Below are 20,015 nucleotides of genomic sequence, written 5' to 3' on the forward strand. Positions count from 1 at the left end.
TTCACACTTTCCATCAGATCAGGTTGGTTGAGCTGCCTTCTGAGTCTCAGTCCTGTGTTTTCACTCCTGGCAGCTCTTGTGATTTGAGGACGTTTCATTTAATCTTTCTTCATGTGTAATTATTCTTTTTTCACTTCATGAATTGCTGGTTAACAGCTCATTAGTGTCCCTGCATCTGTTGTATGTTATGTTTTTATGGCTCGACATTATTAGGATCTACGTCTCTGGAATTCTGGAGACATTTTTCAGGATGTGAAGGCAGCCGACTGATGCTCAGGTGTGATGCTGGAGAAGCCCACATCACATCACCAGTGAGGAGAGAAACAGGGACTTCCCTGAGCCTCCATCATCTGCAGGGAGGGAAAAAGCACCGACACACACACCGCCTCCCACACACACACTCGCACACTGTGCTGAGAGCTAGCAAGAGGCTTTACAGCTTCACACGAAATCCAGACAAAGGGACTGTAACCCGCCACAATGGAGGAAAACATGGATGAATCTCAGAGCCAGAAAGGTAGGACCGAGGAGTAATTTGTTCATTTTTATCTCCCATCGGCTGCTTCTTTCTGTGATTGTTCCGTTTATCCATCCCTCCTGGTGTCAAAGGATTCCTTTGTGTGAGTGTTTTGGTCAGATAAAGAGAACAAGCGTTCAGGGATGGAAAAGCCGTTTGTGCACGTTTAATTTGAACAGTTCCTCGCTGCAGTTGACAGGAAGGATTTTCCTCGTCGTTGTTCTCAGCAGAAACAAAGAGACAGACAGGGAATCTTAATGGAGCCATCTATATGTCTGCTCCTGAGAGCGCCTCAGCATCCCGGGAGCTGCCTTTCCCCAGCGTTTGGATGCAGAAAAAGGCAGATTGTTTGGGTAGAGCATGAGTGGAGCTGACAGACACTGGAGGGTCGTGTTGTTTGGGAGGCTGAATGGACAGATGGACGGACAGATGGAAGGATGGAAGGATGGAAGGAGGAGGTGGGAGTGGCTGGGGGGAGGAAAGCGGGAGAAGTGGGTGATAGAGGGAGGGAGCGTGGGGCAAAACCTTGAAATAAAGACTAAAAATCAGAGGGAGGAGGGATAAGTGGGGCAGTGATTGATGCCTCCTTTGAGATTTTCTTTGTTAGCCTCCATTGTTGGTGCTTCACGCCTGTCTGAACGCTTTCCCTCACCCCTCTCCCTCCTCTGCACGTCCCCCCCTTGCTTTGCTGTCTGTTCCTACCCTTTCCCTCCATTTTCCTCATATCGCTCCATCACGAGCCCTCTCCCTTTTCCTTCAGGCGCTCCATCTCAGGCTGGACTCTGCCTCTTACCTTCTACTTTGACTCACCACCATCTCAACCTGTCGGCTCCCTCTTTCATCCCATTTCTGACTCTTTTCACACACATTCCATGTAAATCAGATCTATTCTCCCAGTTTTCTGCATTTCTGCTTTCAGGCATTCTCTGAAAATGATCATTATTGTTGTTGTTGGTGCTTAAAATGGGCGTGTCCGTCTTCTTCATGGCTCCTTGTCTTGAATCAAACGTACGCGGCGCTGCTCGCACTCATTCACAGATAGCAACCATACCTGAGGTGTGATTCAAACATATCACCTTTTAACGTTTATTAACACTGTATCTATGGAAACACCATTAAAGCAGCGTCTTCTGTTGTGTGATAGGCTGATTTGTGTGTGTTTTCTGGAAGGAACCTGTTTTAGCCAATCAGAGAGCTGGATGGGGAGAGTTCAAGCAAACGGGATTTTTCTTTCCAGACACTTTTTTTTGCTTTCACCCCCACTCCTTCTGTTCATCCATTCAATCTGTTCCCATCCTGAAAGTGCCATCTTCTCTCCATCTTCCCTCCATCTTCTCTCCATCTTCCCTCCATCTTCTCTACATCTTCTCTACATCTTCCCTCCATCTTCCCTCCATCTTCTCTCCATCTTCCCTCCATCTTCTCTACATCTTCCCTCCATCTTCTCTACATCTTCTCTCCATCTTCTCTCCATCTTCCCTCCATCTTCCCTCCATTTTTTCTCAATCTTTTCTCCATCTTCCCTCCATCTTTTCTCCATCTTTTCTCCATCTTCTCTCCACCTTCTCTCCATCTTCTCTCCATCTTCCCTCCATCTGCCCTCCATCTTCTCTCCATCTTCCCTCCATCTTCTCTCCATCTTCTCTCCATCTTCTCTCCATCTTCCCTCCATCTTCCCTCCATCTGCCCTCCATCTTCTCTCCATCTTCCCTCCATCTTCTCTCCATCTTCCCTCCATCTTCTCTCCATCTTCCCTCCATCTTCTCTCCATCTTCCCTCCATCTTCCCTCCATCTTCTCTCCATCTTCTCTCCATCTTCTCTCCATCTTCCCTCCATCTTCCCTCCATCTGCCCTCCATCTTCTCTCCATCTTCCCTCCATCTTCTCTCCATCTTCCCTCCATCTTCTCTACATCTTCTCTCCATCTTCTCTACATCTTCCCTCCATCTTCTCTCCATCTTCCCTCCATCTTCTCTACATCTTCTCTCCATCTTCTCTCCATCTTCCCTCCATCTTCCCTCCATTTTTTCTCCATCTTCTCTCCATCTTCCCTCCATCTTCCCTCCATCTGCCCTCCATCTTCTCTCCATCTTCCCTCCATCTTCTCTCCATCTTCCCTCCATCTTCCCTCCATCTTCCCTCCATCTTCCCTCCATCTTCCCTCCATCTTCTCTCCATCTAAAGAAACTAAGAAAATAAAAGCAGAGAACATGGATAACGATAAATAAGGATACATTTCCTTTTGATATGGAAATAAAATTGTTTTATGATTAATCATGTCTGACTGACCGACCTCAGGTAAAGAGAAGTTAAAGTTTCTGCAGCAGCTGCCAATCAAAGTCCACATTTACCTTCGTTCAACACAATCTGATCCAGCAAACTGTGACTGTTCAGCGGATGTTCTCACGATGTTTGGAGGCATTGTTTAATTCTACAGTAAAGATCTGATTAAACTGTTTAATTATACAGTAAAGTTCTGATTAAACTGTTTAATTCTGAAGTAAAAATCTGATTAAACCGTTTAATTCTACAGTAAAGATCTGATTAAACTGTTTAATTCTACAGTAAAGTTCTGATTAAACTGTTTAATTCTACAGTAAAGATCTGATTAAACTGTTTAATTCTACAGTAAAGATCTGATTAAACTGTTTAATTCTGAAGTAAAGTTCTGATTAAACTGTTTAATTCTGAAGTAAAGATCTGATTAAATTGTTTAATTCTACAGTAAAGATCTGATTAAACTGTTTAATTCTACAGTAAAGTTCTGATTAAACTGTTTAATTCTACAGTAAAGTTCTGATTAAACTGTTTAATTCTGAAGTAAAGATCTGATTAAACTGTTTAATTCTACAGTAAAGTTCTGATTAAACTGTTTAATTCTACAGTAAAGATCTGATTAAACTGTTTAATTCTGAAGTAAAGTTCTGATTAAACTGTTTAATTCTGAAGTAAAGATCTGATTAAATTGTTTAATTCTACAGTAAAGATCTGATTAAACTGTTTAATTCTACAGTAAAGATCTGATTAAACTGTTTAATTCTACAGTAAAGATCTGATTAAATTGTTTAATTCTACAGTAAAGATCTGATTAAACTGTTGAATTCTACAGTAAAGTTCTGATTAAACTGTTGAATTCTACAGTAAAGATCTGATTAAACTGTTTAATTCTACAGTAAAGATCTGATTAAACTGTTTAATTCTACAGTAAAGATCTGATTAAATTGTTTAATTCTACAGTAAAGTTCTGATTAAACTGTTTAATTCTACAGTAAAGATCTGATTAAACTGTTTAATTCTACAGTAAAGATCTGATTAAACTGTTTAATTCTACAGTAAAGTTCTGATTAAACTGTTTAATTCTACAGTAAAGTTCTGATGAAGTTAGAGTGACGCACAGCTGGAGCTCCTGATGAAACAGAGAATACGATGTTTGGGTCAGAGGTCAAATACAGCAGCTGAGATTCCTCTATAATTTGGCCTGGATGTGAACGGCCCGAGGAGCTCCAAGTCTTTCTGTCCCCTCGGTGGATCAGGCATCGGGGGGGGGGACCCAGGACGGACCACACATTTCATCTGGTTCTGGAACACCTTGGGAACAGGGAAGGTGCTGCTGGATACTCTGAGTATGATGCAACAGGATTTTTTCTTTATTAAGTCGAATGACGGCTCAGTTTCAGGTGATTCGGCGCCATTGGCCCCTCGTTTACCACAGAGCTAAAGCTCGTGGGTTTTGTTCTTCTTAGATTCATTTAAATTGGCTTTATTGTTTTATTTTGTAGTACAATGGGACAGACCATTCAATATCCATCAATATACAATAAGATTTACAAGGCATCGTTTAATTTGTCTTCAGCTAATGCCTTCTGGCTTTAACAGAAAAACCATAAACCTGAACCCTAATGTTTTAGACCTGAAGCTGAAGGCTCGTCGGGCCTCCTCTGGGTTATATTAACACACCTCTGTGTCGGTGGAACGCTCTGGTTTTTACAGCTGTGGATAATAAACCTCCACAGGCTTCATTAAGGTCTCATGATATTCAATCAGCTCTGAAAGTTTAACTGCCACAGAATGACAGCTTTAGATTCATCTGAGGTCCGTTAAAACCATCTCAAGCTGTTTGTTCAGCTGGATCTTTTTCCCGTTCCCTTCATTTTTACTCACTTAGACACAGTGAATGATGATCTGCTGCAGGTTAGTTTTCTGCTGCTGCTGATGTTGTATGAGACATATTTCCATGATATTTATGTGGAACTGAGTGGAAAAGGTGCTGCTTTTAACTGATGGATCTGGGTTCACACCTGCAGCCTGAGTGTTATAAACTGATGGATCTGGGTTCACACCTGCAGCCTGAGCGATATAAACTGATGGATCTGGGTTCACACCTGCAGCCTGAGCGTTATAAACTGATGGATCTGGGTTCAAACCTGCAGCCTGAGCGTTATAAACTGATGGATCTGGGTTCACACCTGCAGCCTGAACATTATAAACTGATGGATCTGGGTTCAAACCTGCAGCCTGAGTGTTATAAACTGATGGATCTGGGTTCACACCTGCAGCCTGAACATTATAAACTGATGGATCTGGGTTCAAACCTGCAGCCTGAGTGTTATAAACTGATGGATCTGGGTTCACACCTGCAGCCTGAGTGTTATAAACTGATGGATCTGGGTTCACACCTGCAGCCTGAGCGTTATAAACTGATGGATCTGGGTTCAAACCTGCAGCCTGAGTGTTATAAACTGATGGATCTGGGTTCAAACCTGCAGCCTGAGCGTTATAAACTGATGGATCTGGGTTCAAACCTGCAGCCTGAGCGTTATAAACTGATGGATCTGGGTTCAAACCTGCAGCCTGAGCGTTATAAACTGATGGATCTGGGTTCACACCTGCAGCCTGAGTGTTATAAACTGATGGATCTGGGTTCCCACCTGCAGCCTGAACGTTATAAACTGATGGATCTGGGTTCACACCTGCAGCCTGAGTGTTATAAACTGATGGATCTGGGTTCACACCTGCAGCCTGAGTGTTATAAACTGATGGATCTGGGTTCAAACCTGCAGCCTGAGTGTTATAAACTGATGGATCTGGGTTCAAACCTGCAGCCTGAACGTTATAAACTGATGGATCTGGGTTCACACCTGCAGCCTGAGTGTTATAAACTGATGGATCTGGGTTCACACCTGCAGCCTGAGTGTTATAAACTGATGGATCTGGGTTCAAACCTGCAGCCTGAGCGTTATAAACTGATGGATTTGGGTTCACACCTGCAGCCTGAGTGTTATAAACTGATGGATTTGGGTTCACACCTGCAGCCTGAGTGTTATAAACTGATGGATCTGGGTTCACACCTGCAGCCTGAGTGTTATAAACTGATGGATCTGGGTTCACACCTGCAGCCTGAGTGTTATAAACTGATGGATCTGGGTTCAAACCTGCAGCCTGAGCGTTATAAACTGATGGATTTGGGTTCACACCTGCAGCCTGAGTGTTATAAACTGATGGATCTGGGTTCACACCTGCAGCCTGAGTGTTATAAACTGATGGATTTGGGTTCACACCTGCAGCCTGAGCGTTATAAACTGATGGATCTGGGTTCACACCTGCAGCCTGAGCGTTATAAACTGATGGATCTGGGTTCAAACCTGCAGCCTGAGTGTTATAAACTGATGGATCTGGGTTCAAACCTGCAGCCTGAGTGTTATAAACTGATGGATCTGGGTTCCCACCTGCAGCCTGAGCGTTATAAACTGATGGATCTGGGTTCACACCTGCAGGATGAACGTTATAAACTGATGGATCTGGGTTCACACCTGCAGCCTGAGCGTTATAAACTGATGGATCTGGGTTCACACCTGCAGCCTGAGTGTTATAAACTGATGGATCTGGGTTCACACCTGCAGCCTGAACATTATAAACTGATGGATCTGGGTTCACAGCTGCAGCCTGAGCGTTATAAACTGATGGATCTGGGTTCAAACCTGCAGCCTGAGTGTTATAAACTGATGGATCTGGGTTCCCACCTGCAGCCTGAGTGTTATAAACTGATGGATCTGGGTTCCCACCTGCAGCCTGAGTGTTATAAACTGATGGATCTGGGTTCACACCTGCAGCCTGAACATTATAAACTGATGGATCTGGGTTCAAATCTGCAGCCTGAGTGTTATAAACTGATGGATCTGGGTTCACACCTGCAGCCTGAGTGTTATAAACTGATGGATCTGGGTTCACACCTGCAGCCTGAACGTTATAAACTGATGGATCTGGGTTCACACCTGCAGCCTGAGTGTTATAAACTGATGGATCTGGGTTCACACCTGCAGCCTGAACGTTATAAACTGATGGATCTGGGTTCAAACCTGCAGCCTGAGCGTTATAAACTGATGGATCTGGGTTCACACCTGCAGCCTGAGTGTTATAAACTGATGGATCTGGGTTCACACCTGCAGCCTGAACGTTATAAACTGATGGATCTGGGTTCACACCTGCAGCCTGAGTGTTATAAACTGATGGATCTGGGTTCACACCTGCAGCCTGAGTGTTATAAACTGATGGATCTGGGTTCAAACCTGCAGCCTGAGTGTTATAAACTGATGGATCTGGGTTCACACCTGCAGCCTGAGTGTTATAAACTGATGGATCTGGGTTCACACCTGCAGCCTGAGCGTTATAAACTGATGGATCTGGGTTCAAACCTGCAGCCTGAGTGTTATAAACTGATGGATCGGGGTTCACACCTGCAGCCTGAGCGTTATAAACTGATGGATCTGGGTTCCCACCTGCAGCCTGAGTGTTATAAACTGATGGATCTGGGTTCAAACCTGCAGCCTGAGTGTTATAAACTGATGGATCTGGGTTCAAACCTGCAGCCTGAGCGTTATAAACTGATGGATCTGGGTTCCCACCTGCAGCCTGAGCGTTATAAACTGATGGATCTGGGTTCAAACCTGCAGCCTGAGTGTTATAAACTGATGGATCTGGGTTCAAACCTGCAGCCTGAGTGTTATAAACTGATGGATCTGGGTTCCCACCTGCAGCCTGAGCGTTATAAACTGATGGATCTGGGTTCAAACCTGCAGCCTGAGCGTTATAAACTGATGGATCTGGGTTCAAACCTGCAGCCTGAGTGTTATAAACTGATGGATCTGGGTTCAAACCTGCAGCCTGAGTGTTATAAACTGATGGATCTGGGTTCCCACCTGCAGCCTGAGCGTTATAAACTGTTGGATCTGGGTTCAAACCTGCAGCCTGAGTGTTATAAACTGATGGATCTGGGTTCAAACCTGCAGCCTGAGTGTTATAAACTGATGGATCTGGGTTCCCACCTGCAGCCTGAGCGTTATAAACTGATGGATCTGGGTTCAAACCTGCAGCCTGAGCGTTATAAACTGATGGATCTGGGTTCACACCTGCAGCCTGAGCTTTATAAACTGATGGATCTGGGTTCACAGCTGCAGCCTGAGCGTTATAAACTGATGGATCTGGGTTCACACCTGCAGCCTGAGTGTTATAAACTGATGGATCTGGGTTCAAACCTGCAGCCTGAGCGTTATAAACTGATGGATCTGGGTTCACACCTGCAGCCTGAACATTATAAACTGATGGATCTGGGTTCACACCTGCAGCCTGAGTGTTATAAACTGATGGATCTGGGTTCCCACCTGCAGCCTGAGTGTTATAAACTGATGGATCTGGGTTCACACCTGCAGCCTGAGTGTTATAAACTGATGGATCTGGGTTCCCACCTGCAGCCTGAGTGTTATAAACTGATGGATCTGGGTTCACACCTGCAGCCTGAACATTATAAACTGATGGATCTGGGTTCAAACCTGCAGCCTGAGTGTTATAAACTGATGGATCTGGGTTCACACCTGCAGCCTGAGCGTTATAAACTGATGGATCTGGGTTCAAACCTGCAGCCTGAGTGTTATAAACTGATGGATCTGGGTTCACACCTGCAGCCTGAGTGTTATAAACTGATGGATCTGGGTTCACACCTGCAGCCTGAGTGTTATAAACTGATGGATCTGGGTTCAAACCTGCAGCCTGAACGTTATAAACTGATGGATCTGGGTTCACACCTGCAGCCTGAGTGTTATAAACTGATGGATCTGGGTTCACACCTGCAGCCTGAGTGTTATAAACTGATGGATCTGGGTTCAAACCTGCAGCCTGAGCGTTATAAACTGATGGATCTGGGTTCAAACCTGCAGGATGAACATTATAAACTGATGGATCTGGGTTCAAACCTGCAGCCTGAGTGTTATAAACTGATGGATCTGGGTTCAAACCTGCAGCCTGAACGTTATAAACTGATGGATCTGGGTTCACACCTGCAGCCTGAACGTTATAAACTGATGGATCTGGGTTCACACCTGCAGCCTGAGCGTTATAAACTGATGGATCTGGGTTCACACCTGCAGCCTGAGCGTTATAAACTGATGGATCTGGGTTCAAACCTGCAGCCTGAACGTTATAAACTGATGGATCTGGGTTCACACCTGCAGCCTGAGTGTTATAAACTGATGGATCTGGGTTCACACCTGCAGCCTGAGTGTTATAAACTGATGGATCTGGGTTCAAACCTGCAGCCTGAGTGTTATAAACTGATGGATCTGGGTTCACACCTGCAGCCTGAGTGTTATAAACTGATGGATCGGGGTTCACACCTGCAGCCTGAGCGTTATAAACTGATGGATCTGGGTTCCCACCTGCAGCCTGAGTGTTATAAACTGATGGATCTGGGTTCACACCTGCAGCCTGAGTGTTATAAACTGATGGATCTGGGTTCAAACCTGCAGCCTGAACGTTATAAACTGATGGATCTGGGTTCAAACCTGCAGCCTGAGTGTTATAAACTGATGGATCTGGGTTCCCACCTGCAGCCTGAGTGTTATAAACTGATGGATCTGGGTTCAAACCTGCAGCCTGAACGTTATAAACTGATGGATCTGGGTTCAAACCTGCAGCCTGAACGTTATAAACTGATGGATCTGGGTTCACACCTGCAGTCTGAGCGTTATAAACTGATGGATCTGGGTTCACACCTGCAGCCTGAGCGTTATAAACTGATGGATCTGGGTTCAAACCTGCAGCCTGAGCGTTATAAACTGATGGATCTGGGTTCAAACCTGCAGCCTGAACGTTATAAACTGATGGATCTGGGTTCACACCTGCAGCCTGAACGTTATAAACTGATGGATCTGGGTTCACACCTGCAGCCTGAGTGTTATAAACTGATGGATCTGGGTTCACACCTGCAGCCTGAGTGTTATAAACTGATGGATCTGGGTTCAAACCTGCAGCCTGAACATTATAAACTGATGGATCTGGGATCAAACCTGCAGCCTGAGCGTTATAAACTGATGGATCTGGGTTCACACCTGCAGCCTGAACGTTATAAACTGATGGATCTGGGTTCACACCTGCAGCCTGAGTGTTATAAACTGATGGATCTGGGTTCACACCTGCAGCCTGAGTGTTATAAACTGATGGATCGGGGTTCCCACCTGCAGCCTGAGTGTTATAAACTGATGGATCTGGGTTCACACCTGCAGCCTGAGCGTTATAAACTGATGGATCTGGGTTCACACCTGCAGCCTGAGTGTTATAAACTGATGGATCTGGGTTCAAACCTGCAGCCTGAACGTTATAAACTGATGGATCTGGGTTCACACCTGCAGCCTGAGTGTTATAAACTGATGGATCTGGGTTCAAACCTGCAGCCTGAACGTTATAAACTGATGGATCTGGGTTCACACCTGCAGCCTGAGTGTTATAAACTGATGGATCGGGGTTCACACCTGCAGCCTGAGCGTTATAAACTGATGGATCTGGGTTCAAACCTGCAGGATGAACGTTATAAACTGATGGATCTGGGTTCACACCTGCAGCCTGAGTGTTATAAACTGATGGATCTGGGTTCAAACCTGCAGCCTGAACGTTATAAACTGATGGATCTGGGTTCAAACCTGCAGCCTGAGTGTTATAAACTGATGGATCTGGGTTCAAACCTGCAGCCTGAGTGTTATAAACTGATGGATCTGGGTTCAAACCTGCAGCCTGAACATTATAAACTGATGGATCTGGGATCAAACCTGCAGCCTGATCGTTATAAACTGATGGATCTGGGATCAAACCTGCAGCCTGAGCGTTATAAACTGATGGATCTGGGTTCACACCTGCAGACTGAGTGTTATAAACTGATGGATCTGGGTTCACACCTGCAGCCTGAGCGTTATAAACTGATGGATCTGGGTTCACACCTGCAGCCTGAGCTTTATAAACTGATGGATCTGGGTTCCCACCTGCAGCCTGAGTGTTATAAACTGATGGATCTGGGTTCAAACCTGCAGCCTGAGTGTTATAAACTGATGGATCTGGGTTCAAACCTGCAGCCTGAGTGTTATAAACTGATGGATCTGGGTTCCCACCTGCAGCCTGAGTGTTATAAACTGATGGATCTGGGTTCAAACCTGCAGCCTCAGTGTTATAAACTGATGGATCTGGGTTCAAACCTGCAGCCTGAGCGTTATAAACTGATGGATCTGGGTTCAAACCTGCAGCCTGAGTGTTATAAACTGATGGATCTGGGTTCACACCTGCAGCCTGAGCGTTATAAACTGATGGATCTGGGTTCAAACCTGCAGCCTGAGCGTTATAAACTGATGGATCTGGGTTCACACCTGCAGCCTGAGTGTTATAAACTGATGGATCTGGGTTCACACCTGCAGCCTGAACGTTATAAACTGATGGATCTGGGTTCACACCTGCAGCCTGAGCGTTATAAACTGATGGATCTGGGTTCACACCTGCAGCCTGAGCGTTATAAACTGATGGATCTGGGTTCAAACCTGCAGCCTGAGTGTTATAAACTGATGGATCTGGGTTCACACCTGCAGCCTGAACGTTATAAACTGATGGATCTGGGTTCACACCTGCAGCCTGAGCGTTATAAACTGATGGATCTGGGTTCAAACCTGCAGCCTGAGTGTTATAAACTGATGGATCTGGGTTCAAACCTGCAGCCTGAACATTATAAACTGATGGATCTGGGTTCAAACCTGCAGCCTGAACGTTATAAACTGATGGATCTGTTCTAAAAAACCCACATTCAACACTTTTGTTGTCACTAAAACATTCACAGCGACCAAAACTCTGATAACTGAGCAAAACTGGATGGAAGTGAACAATTTTGTGGAAAATGAGTTTGAATTATATGAATTTAGTGTAATTTGTGGCAGAAAGCATGTTTTATTTAGGGTACCTGATGGCTTCCTCTGCAGTGGATTCACCCATAAAAGAGGAAATGACGCGTGTTGATGATCCAGCTGCATCAGATTCTGCCCACAGCGGCTCTGTGGCTCTGCTGCTCCACCAGGCTCACGCAGGATTTAAGGTGCCTCAGGAGGAAAGCTGAAGCTCCGTCCCTGTTGATGAGAAGTGGGGCGGGAGGAGAAGGGGGCAGACAGTTTGATCAGATAAGAACACAAAACAAAGAGCAGCCTGCAGAGGACTGTCTGCTGCATCTGTTTTTGGTTCCTGTTTGATCTGCAGCTGGACTTATGGGACATTCGGTTTCTGGTAGTTCAGTAAAGCAGGAGAAGGAAAGGATTTTATCCAGGAAACACTGAGTTTCACACAGAATGTGGACCGACTCGGACCGTCTCCCTCATGAGTCCCAGCTAAATGGAAAGATGAGAGGGTTAAAGGTGTGTTTGTGCTGCTGAAGGCTGTGTGGAAACAGTCTGTAACAGACAGCACATCCTTTTCATTATGATGCCCACTAATGGAAAGGAACTTAATGCAGAGAAGAAGAAGTCGATACAAACTGACTTAGCAGAGGGCAGGGAGGGAGGGAGGAGTCTGGAGAGGCAGCCGAGCCCCTTTCTTTCTTTCTGAAGGTAATTTCATCACAGTCCAGTGAAATGTGCTCAGCCCTGCAGCCTGGGAGTGTTTCACCGACAGCGAGCAGGTGGCCGAGCGCTGAGGGTGGAGGAGGTTGACTCTAAATATGATGGTGACCTGTAGTGCTGGTGGAGGTTTGACCCACGACTCCTGAACCAGGGATCCACAGGTGTTTGACCGCTGGTGCTCGGTGAACCGGCTCATCGCACATCTACAGCACCTTTGGTTCCTCAGCACCGTGGGAATCAGTGTCGGAGCAGTAAATGTCTGTGTTTACTGTTTCAAAATGAAAATCCTCCCTCTCGCTGCTGCCTTCACGGCGTTCCGGCAGCGCCGCCTCCTCGTGGAGTCGCTCCAGCCTCAGTCTGAGGATGACATCATCACCACAGTCTTTCTCCGTGCTGCTCCTCTGAAGGGGGGGGGGCTTCAGAGTCTCCGTGGACCTCACGACGCTAACGGAGGAAGCGCTTCTCTCTCTAACTGTGGCTAAAACCTGCACCGGGATTCTGTCTGTGTTGAAATGCTGGTGCTCAGGTTCCGGTTTACAGAAGGTGTTGGAGAGGATATATAAATATATATAAATATATATGAATATATATGAATATATATAAATATATATAAATATATATAAATATATATTTATATATATAAATATATATAAATATATATGAATATATATAAATATATATAAATATATATAAATATATATAAATATATATGAATATATATAAATATATATGAATATATATAAATATATATAAATATATATAAATATATATTTATATATATAAATATATATAAATATATATGAATATATATAAATATATATAAATATATATAAATATATATGAATATATATAAATATATATAAATATATATAAATATATATGAATATATATAAATATATATAAATATATATAAATATATATAAATATATATGAATATATATAAATATATATAAATATATATGAATATATATAAATATATATAAATATATATGAATATATATAAATATATATAAATATATATGAATATATATAAATATATATAAATATATATAAATATATATAAATATATATAAATATATATGAATATATATAAATATATATATAAATATATATGGGAATGATGGTCTTTTATGTGCTGGTCTGTTTGGCTTGGATTTAAAGGTGCTCACATGCAGCTTATTCAGCTCACTGAAAGCTCCTGTGACCTGTCCAAGGTGTTCCTGCTTCTCACCTGGGCAGGTACTCACTGAAGCCGGTTCAGAGCATGGATGAATGAATGGATGAATGAATGAATGAATGGATGAATGAATGGATGAATGAATGGGTGAATTAATAAATGAATGGATGAATGGATGAATGAATGGATGAATGGATGAATGGATGAATGGATGAATGAATGAATGAATGGGTGAATTAATAAATGAATGGATGAATGAATGAATGAATGGATGAATGAATGGATGAATGAATGGGTGAATTAATAAATGAATGGATGGATGGATGGATGAATGGATGAATGAATGGATGAATGAATGGGTGAATGAATGAATGAATGAATGGATGAATGAATGGATGAATGAATGGGTGAATTAATAAATGAATGGATGGATGGATGGATGAATGGATGAATGGATGAATGGATGAATGGATGAATGAATGAATGGATGAATGAATGAATGAATGAATGAATGGATGGGTGAATTAATAAATGAATGGATGAATGAATGAATGGATGAATGGATGACACTTCATTCAGTCTTTCTTTTTTATCATCCTTTTCTCTTTGTTTGTAAGTTTGTAAAATATCTTTTGACAATAATATTTTATAGAAGATCCAAAAAGACTCTAATTTCTGTTCATATGATTTAAGACTAACTTAAAGCAGCTTTTCGGATAAAGTTTTAATCGAAAGAAGACTTTGTGATATGGTTTGTAGCTTTATGGCCGTTCTGCAGAGTCCTTGAACGCATCACAAAGCAGAGAAAAGAAGAGAAAACATGGAGATAGAAAAGAATCCTAAACACTAATGAGGCTTTTCTCTGGGTGGACTTCAGTTTTTTCTCCTCATCGTGTCTCAGAGGTTGGAGATGGTGGGAGGAGGATGAAGCTTGAGATAGCAGCTCTCCAACTTCAGCCCAGAGGCAGTAAATGCATCACACTCCTCCTTTAATCCGTAATCCATTTCTGGAGCTTTTTACTCGGACCAAAGAGTTTAAAGAGATTAACTTCCTTTGTGTTCTTGATGACATTTGACCAGACGTTGATCCAACAGCTTCTCGGTTCAGTTTGCAGTTAACTGAATCTTTAAGTCAGTGCATGAAACACCGAGATGGTTTAAAGAAAGTTAACCTTTAAGAATGTATTTAAGCTCACAGAAAACTGAGCAGAGCCTGAGCACCGGCCAGTTCAGTTATCAGTGTTTCAGACTGAACTGATTAGCCCCGCCGGGTCTCCCTCCTCCGGGTCTCCCTCCGCCGGGTCTCCCTCCGCCGGGTCTCCCTCCTCCGGGTCTCCCACCGCCGGGTCTCCCTCCTCCGGGTCTCCCTCCGCCGGGTCTCCCTCCTCCGGGCCTCCCTCCGCCGGGTCTCCCTCCGCCGGGTCTCCCTCCGCCGGGTCTCCCTCCTCCGGGTCTCCCTCCTCCGGGTCTCCCTCCGCCGGGTCTCCCTCTGCCGGGTCTCCCTCCTCCGGGTCTCCCTCCGCCGGGTCTCCCTCCGCCGGGTCTCCCTCCTCCGGGTCTCCCTCCGCCGGGTCTCCCTCCTCCGGGTCTCCCTCCGCCGGGTCTCCCTCCTCCGGGTCTCCCTCCTCTGGGTCTCCCTCCGCCGGGTCTCCCTCCTCCGGGTCTCCCTCCTCCGGGTCTCCCTCCTGAAACTTTGCAGATCTGTATTGAGCATCTCTGAAAAAGACGGTGAGGACCTGATAATCTGGCCTGGAGGACAGTGCAGATGTCTGTGAAGATAATCAATCCCATTTCAGGAGTATCAGCGCAGAGTGAGAAACCTTTTTATGCTGAAGTATTGATCACCTGCTGTTTCCACACCTGGATCATTCATATTTGTCCAGGGAGCTCCTTTAGAGCTAAGAAAGTTCAGCTTATTAATCCTTCCAGCCTGCAGTGGGGCTCCGTCAGAGGACTTTGGCTCTTCAGGCCACTTTGTTTGGTGCCCTAAGACCCAGCTGCTGCTGTCAGATGATCAGGGAGTCAGCTGTGATGGTTTGTGGCTCACACAGTGATCACTGATCAGTTTCCCCCCACAGCTGAAGGTGGTGTCCTCACATGAAACAGCCTAAAGGAGCATGAGACCACCCTCCTGTGGACCCACCACCTCCAGGAGGCTCCTTAAGGGTCTGATTTAATGTGGATTATGAGCAGCAGTCCGATCCTCGGCTGCTGAAACTGACCCAACCAGTAAAAATCGTAACCAGATTTTCCTCCGGTCATGAAATAAATCCATGTCACAACATTTCAGTCACGTTCTTTGGTAAAAACACAGCTTCTGGGTCACAGCAGAGGCTACTATGACATACAGTGATTACAGTAATCCGTTTCCAGCTTTTTCCTGATCATCTTCTCAAATAACCTGTTATAGTAACACAGCAGTGATGCTGAAACCAGAAGACCATTGGATGTTTCAGCTGGATTCATTTCTTTATCATTTGGGTGGATACAGCTTTACATTTTTATCTCTTTATAGAGAACAGCTCCAGAACTGATAATCTATCATATTAGTCAGTATAAAGGGGATTAATTGGTGCAGCACCAGGCTGCAACATACTGAGAGTCATTTAGAGACGTTTCACCAACGAATCGGTCAGAACAGGCAGAGTTTGACCAGGTGTTGAGTTACTGAATAAGATCTGCAGCCCGCCATCAGTTAAAGTTCAAGATCCAAACATTAATAAAAGTTTAAAGCCTCAGAAATATGCTGCCAAGCATTATCCATCATTATCCCTCATAGGCCACCATCTGCCCCTGTTTTTAGCAGGCATATAAGATTTAGTGCGTACTTTACTAAATGAGCCTCATGAGGGGGGTGATCTGACCTTATCAACCCTGCAGCGGCTTCATGTGATGGAACAGCAAATCGATGCCATCTGAAGGTGTTTCTGTCGGCCAAACAAAGAAAACGCAGCAGCCGCCTGCGTTCAGCCGCCTGCGTTCGGCCGCCTGCGTTCGGCCGCCTGCGTTCGGCCGCCTGCGTTCGGCCGCCTGCGTTCGGCCGCCTGCGTTCGGCCGCCTGCGTTCGGCCGCCTGCGTTCAGCCGCCTGCGCTCAGCCGCCTGCGTTCCGCCGCCTGCGCTCAGCCGCCTGCGTTCAGCCGCCTGCGCTCAGCCTGCCCCAGTTTTTATCAGGTCACTGGGTCCTTCCTGCATTTAAAGCCCAAATATGGAAATATGATGAGGATTATAACATGGCTGGGATTCAGGACACACGCTCACAGTCTGAAACAGTCAGACTCGTGCAGATATGTGCACAAAATGACAGTATTTGTTTGCAACATGCTGCCCAACCCCCCCCCCCCACAGAGGCTCATAACACATTTATAAGGCAGCATCAGACTCCTCCTCATGTGCTCGTCCATCTGCCTCAGAGCCGGGACACAAACTGACTCACAAGCTTGTGCAAAGACACCAAACGTGCATGAACCTCTGCTGCAGTGAACATTTTACAAATGGAGTCAGTCAGAGCAAAATGGGACCTTCTCACGGTCACAGCGGCCATCTTTGTTCCTGCGCCGGCGCCCGGCGGTTTGTTGGGAAACACGGCGGACTGAGACGGAAACGCAGGGAGCAGACGGAAAGGTGGAGATGAAAATGGATGCTGTGTGTGTGAGACAGAAAGTGTTCATCACTGTGGCTGTAATACTCAGAGCAGCGCTGTTGCCATGACAACGCTACAGGCAAAGTGGGTCAGCAGGCTTCTGCCACACCCCTGTTGGCATGGAAACTAGGCTGGTCAATTAAACCTGTGCAGCATGATGACTCACACTCACATGCACACTCACACACACACACGCACACATGCACACTCACATGCACACGCACACACCTTCTGTGTGCAACATGGAGGTGAAGGAGTGAAGCGATGAACGTGTGAATGTCTTTTCCTCGTCTGCTTGTAGGCTTCAGTGAGTTAGTGTAGCTGAATGTGTGCGTGTGCGTGTGCGCGTTCATGTGTGCACGTGCACGTGCGCGTGTGCGTGCGCTCGTCAGGATTTATCTGAATCAAACATCTTCATCGTTCTGTGGACACAGACTGATGGGTGGAGCTGAGCAGCAGCGGCTGGTTGTGATTGGCTGTGACAGCTGTCAATCAAGCAAAGAAATACCAAAATCACTGTTTAAGATGTTTTATAATTCAACTCATTTCAGGTCGATTCCGTTCTATTTATATGTCGCCAAATCACAACACTGCATCAATTCAAGCCAATTGAATCAATTCACTGTAACACGGTCATAATAAGCCTACAGCAGCAGAACTATGGGATGTTTCAGGCTCACCTGAGCCATCCCTAACTATAAGCTTTATCAGAAAGGAAAGTTTCAGCCTGATCTTAAAGGTAGAGAGGGTGTCTGCTTCCTGAAGCCAAACTGGCAGCTGGTTCCACAGAGAGGGGCCTGATAACTGAAGGCTCTGCCTCCCATTCTGCTTTTAGGGGCCTGATAACTGAAGGCTCTGCCTCCCATTCTGCTTTTAGGGGCCTGATAACTGAAGGCTCTGCCTCCCATTCTGCTTTTAGGGGCCTGATAACTGAAGGCTCTGCCTCCCATTCTGCTTTTAGGGGCCTGATAACTGAAGGCTCTGCCTCTCATTCTGCTTTTAGGGGCCTGATAACTGAAGGCTCTGCCTCCCGTTCTGCTTTTAGGGGCCTGATAACTGAAGGCTCTGCCTCCCGTTCTGCTTTTAGGGGCCTGATAACTGAAGGCTCTGCCTCCCATTCTGCTTTTAGGGGCCTGATAATTGAAGGCTCTGCCTCCCATTCTGCTTTTAGGGGCCTGATAACTGAAGGCTCTGCCTCCCATTCTGCTTTTAGGGGCCTGATAACTGAAGGCTCTGCCTCCCATTCTGCTTTTAGGGGCCTGATAACTGAAGGCTCTGCCTCCCATTCTGCTTTTAGGGGCCTGATAACTGAAGGCTCTGCCTCCCATTCTGCTTTTAGGGGCCTGATAACTGAAGGCTCTGCCTCCCATTCTGCTTTTAGAGGCCTGATAACTGAAGGCTCTGCCTCCCATTCTGCTTTTAGGGGCCTGATAACTGAAGGCTCTGCCTCCCATTCTGCTTTTAGGGGCCTGATAACTGAAGGCTCTGCCTCCCATTCTGCTTTTAGGGGCCTGATAACTGAAGGCTCTGCCTCCCATTCTGCTTTTAGGGGCCTGATAACTGAAGGCTCTGCCTCCCATTCTGCTTTTAGGGGCCTGATAACTGAAGGCTCTGCCTCCCATTCTGCTTTTAGGGGCCTGATAACTGAAGGCTCTGCCTCCCATTCTGCTTTTAGGGGCCTGATAACTGAAGGCTCTGCCTCCCATTCTGCTTTTAGGGGCCTGATAACTGAAGGCTCTGCCTCCCATTCTGCTTTTAGGGGCCTGATAACTGAAGGCTCTGCCTCCCATTCTGCTTTTAGGGGCCTGATAACTGAAGGCTCTGCCTCCCATTCTGCTTTTAGGGGCCTGATAACTGAAGGCTCTTCCTCCCATTCTGCTTTTAGGGGCCTGATAACTGAAGGCTCTGCCTCCCATTCTGCTTTTAGGGGCCTGATAACTGAAGGCTCTGCCTCCCATTCTGCTTTTAGGGGCCTGATAACTGAAGGCTCTGCCTCCCATTCTGCTTTTAGGGGCCTGATAACTGAAGGCTCTGCCTCCCATTCTGCTTTTAGGGGCCTGATAACTGAAGGCTCTGCCTCCCATTCTGCTTTTAGGGGCCTGATAACTGAAGGCTCTGCCTCCCATTCTGCTTTTAGGGGCCTGATAACTGAAGGCTCTGCCTCCCATTCTGCTTTTAGGGGCCTGATAACTGAAGGCTCTGCCTCCCATTCTGCTTTTAGGGGCCTGATAACTGAAGGCTCTGCCTCCCATTCTGCTTTTAGGGGCCTGATAACTGAAGGCTCTGCCTCCCATTCTGCTTTTAGGGGCCTGATAACTGAAGGCTCTGCCTCCCATTCTGCTTTTAGGGGCCTGATAACTGAAGGCTCTGCCTCCCATTCTGCTTTTAGAAACTCTGGGAACCACAAGGAAACCTGCAGCCTGAGAGCAAAGTGCTCTGTTGGGGAAATATCCAACTGTGAGATCTTTAAGATGTGATGGAGCTCGGTCATTAAGAGCTTTATATGTGAGAAGAAGAAGCTTAAATTCTGTTCTGAATCTAACAGGGAGCCGATGAGGAGTGACAGAGGTGGTTTATGGGTCGTTTCTCCTCCATCCGGTCGTCTCAGGGAACGTTGTTCCTCGCTCAGGAGTAAACGCTCCAGAAGTTCGCACTGATCTCTGACACCTCAGATGCTTTCACTATGGAGACAAACTGATAAAACCAGCCTCTACTCTGCCTCCAACCAGACCAGAACTCCCTCCTAACACCTGACAGTCTGCTGAGTC

The 20,015-nt window shown here is 45.6% G+C and overlaps 1 protein-coding gene across 1 annotated transcript in view; it reads left to right on the forward strand.

The window, feature by feature from the left end:
• Window positions 1-251: 251 nt before the first annotated feature.
• Window positions 252-20,015, forward strand: part of LOC140305275 (neuronal membrane glycoprotein M6-a-like) — a 34,113-nt gene continuing 14,349 nt past the window's right edge. The window contains exon 1 of the mRNA XM_072384047.1: window positions 252-517. Within this exon, the coding sequence (XP_072240148.1) occupies window positions 481-517 (37 nt within the window). The 5' untranslated portion in view covers window positions 252-480. The remainder of the gene's footprint in view (window positions 518-20,015) is intronic.

The sequence above is a fragment of the Leuresthes tenuis genome, unplaced genomic scaffold, assembly GCF_036924035.1.
Source record: "Leuresthes tenuis unplaced genomic scaffold, fLeuTen1.0.hap1 SCAF_4, whole genome shotgun sequence".
NCBI classification, from domain to species: domain Eukaryota; kingdom Metazoa; phylum Chordata; class Actinopteri; order Atheriniformes; family Atherinopsidae; genus Leuresthes; species Leuresthes tenuis.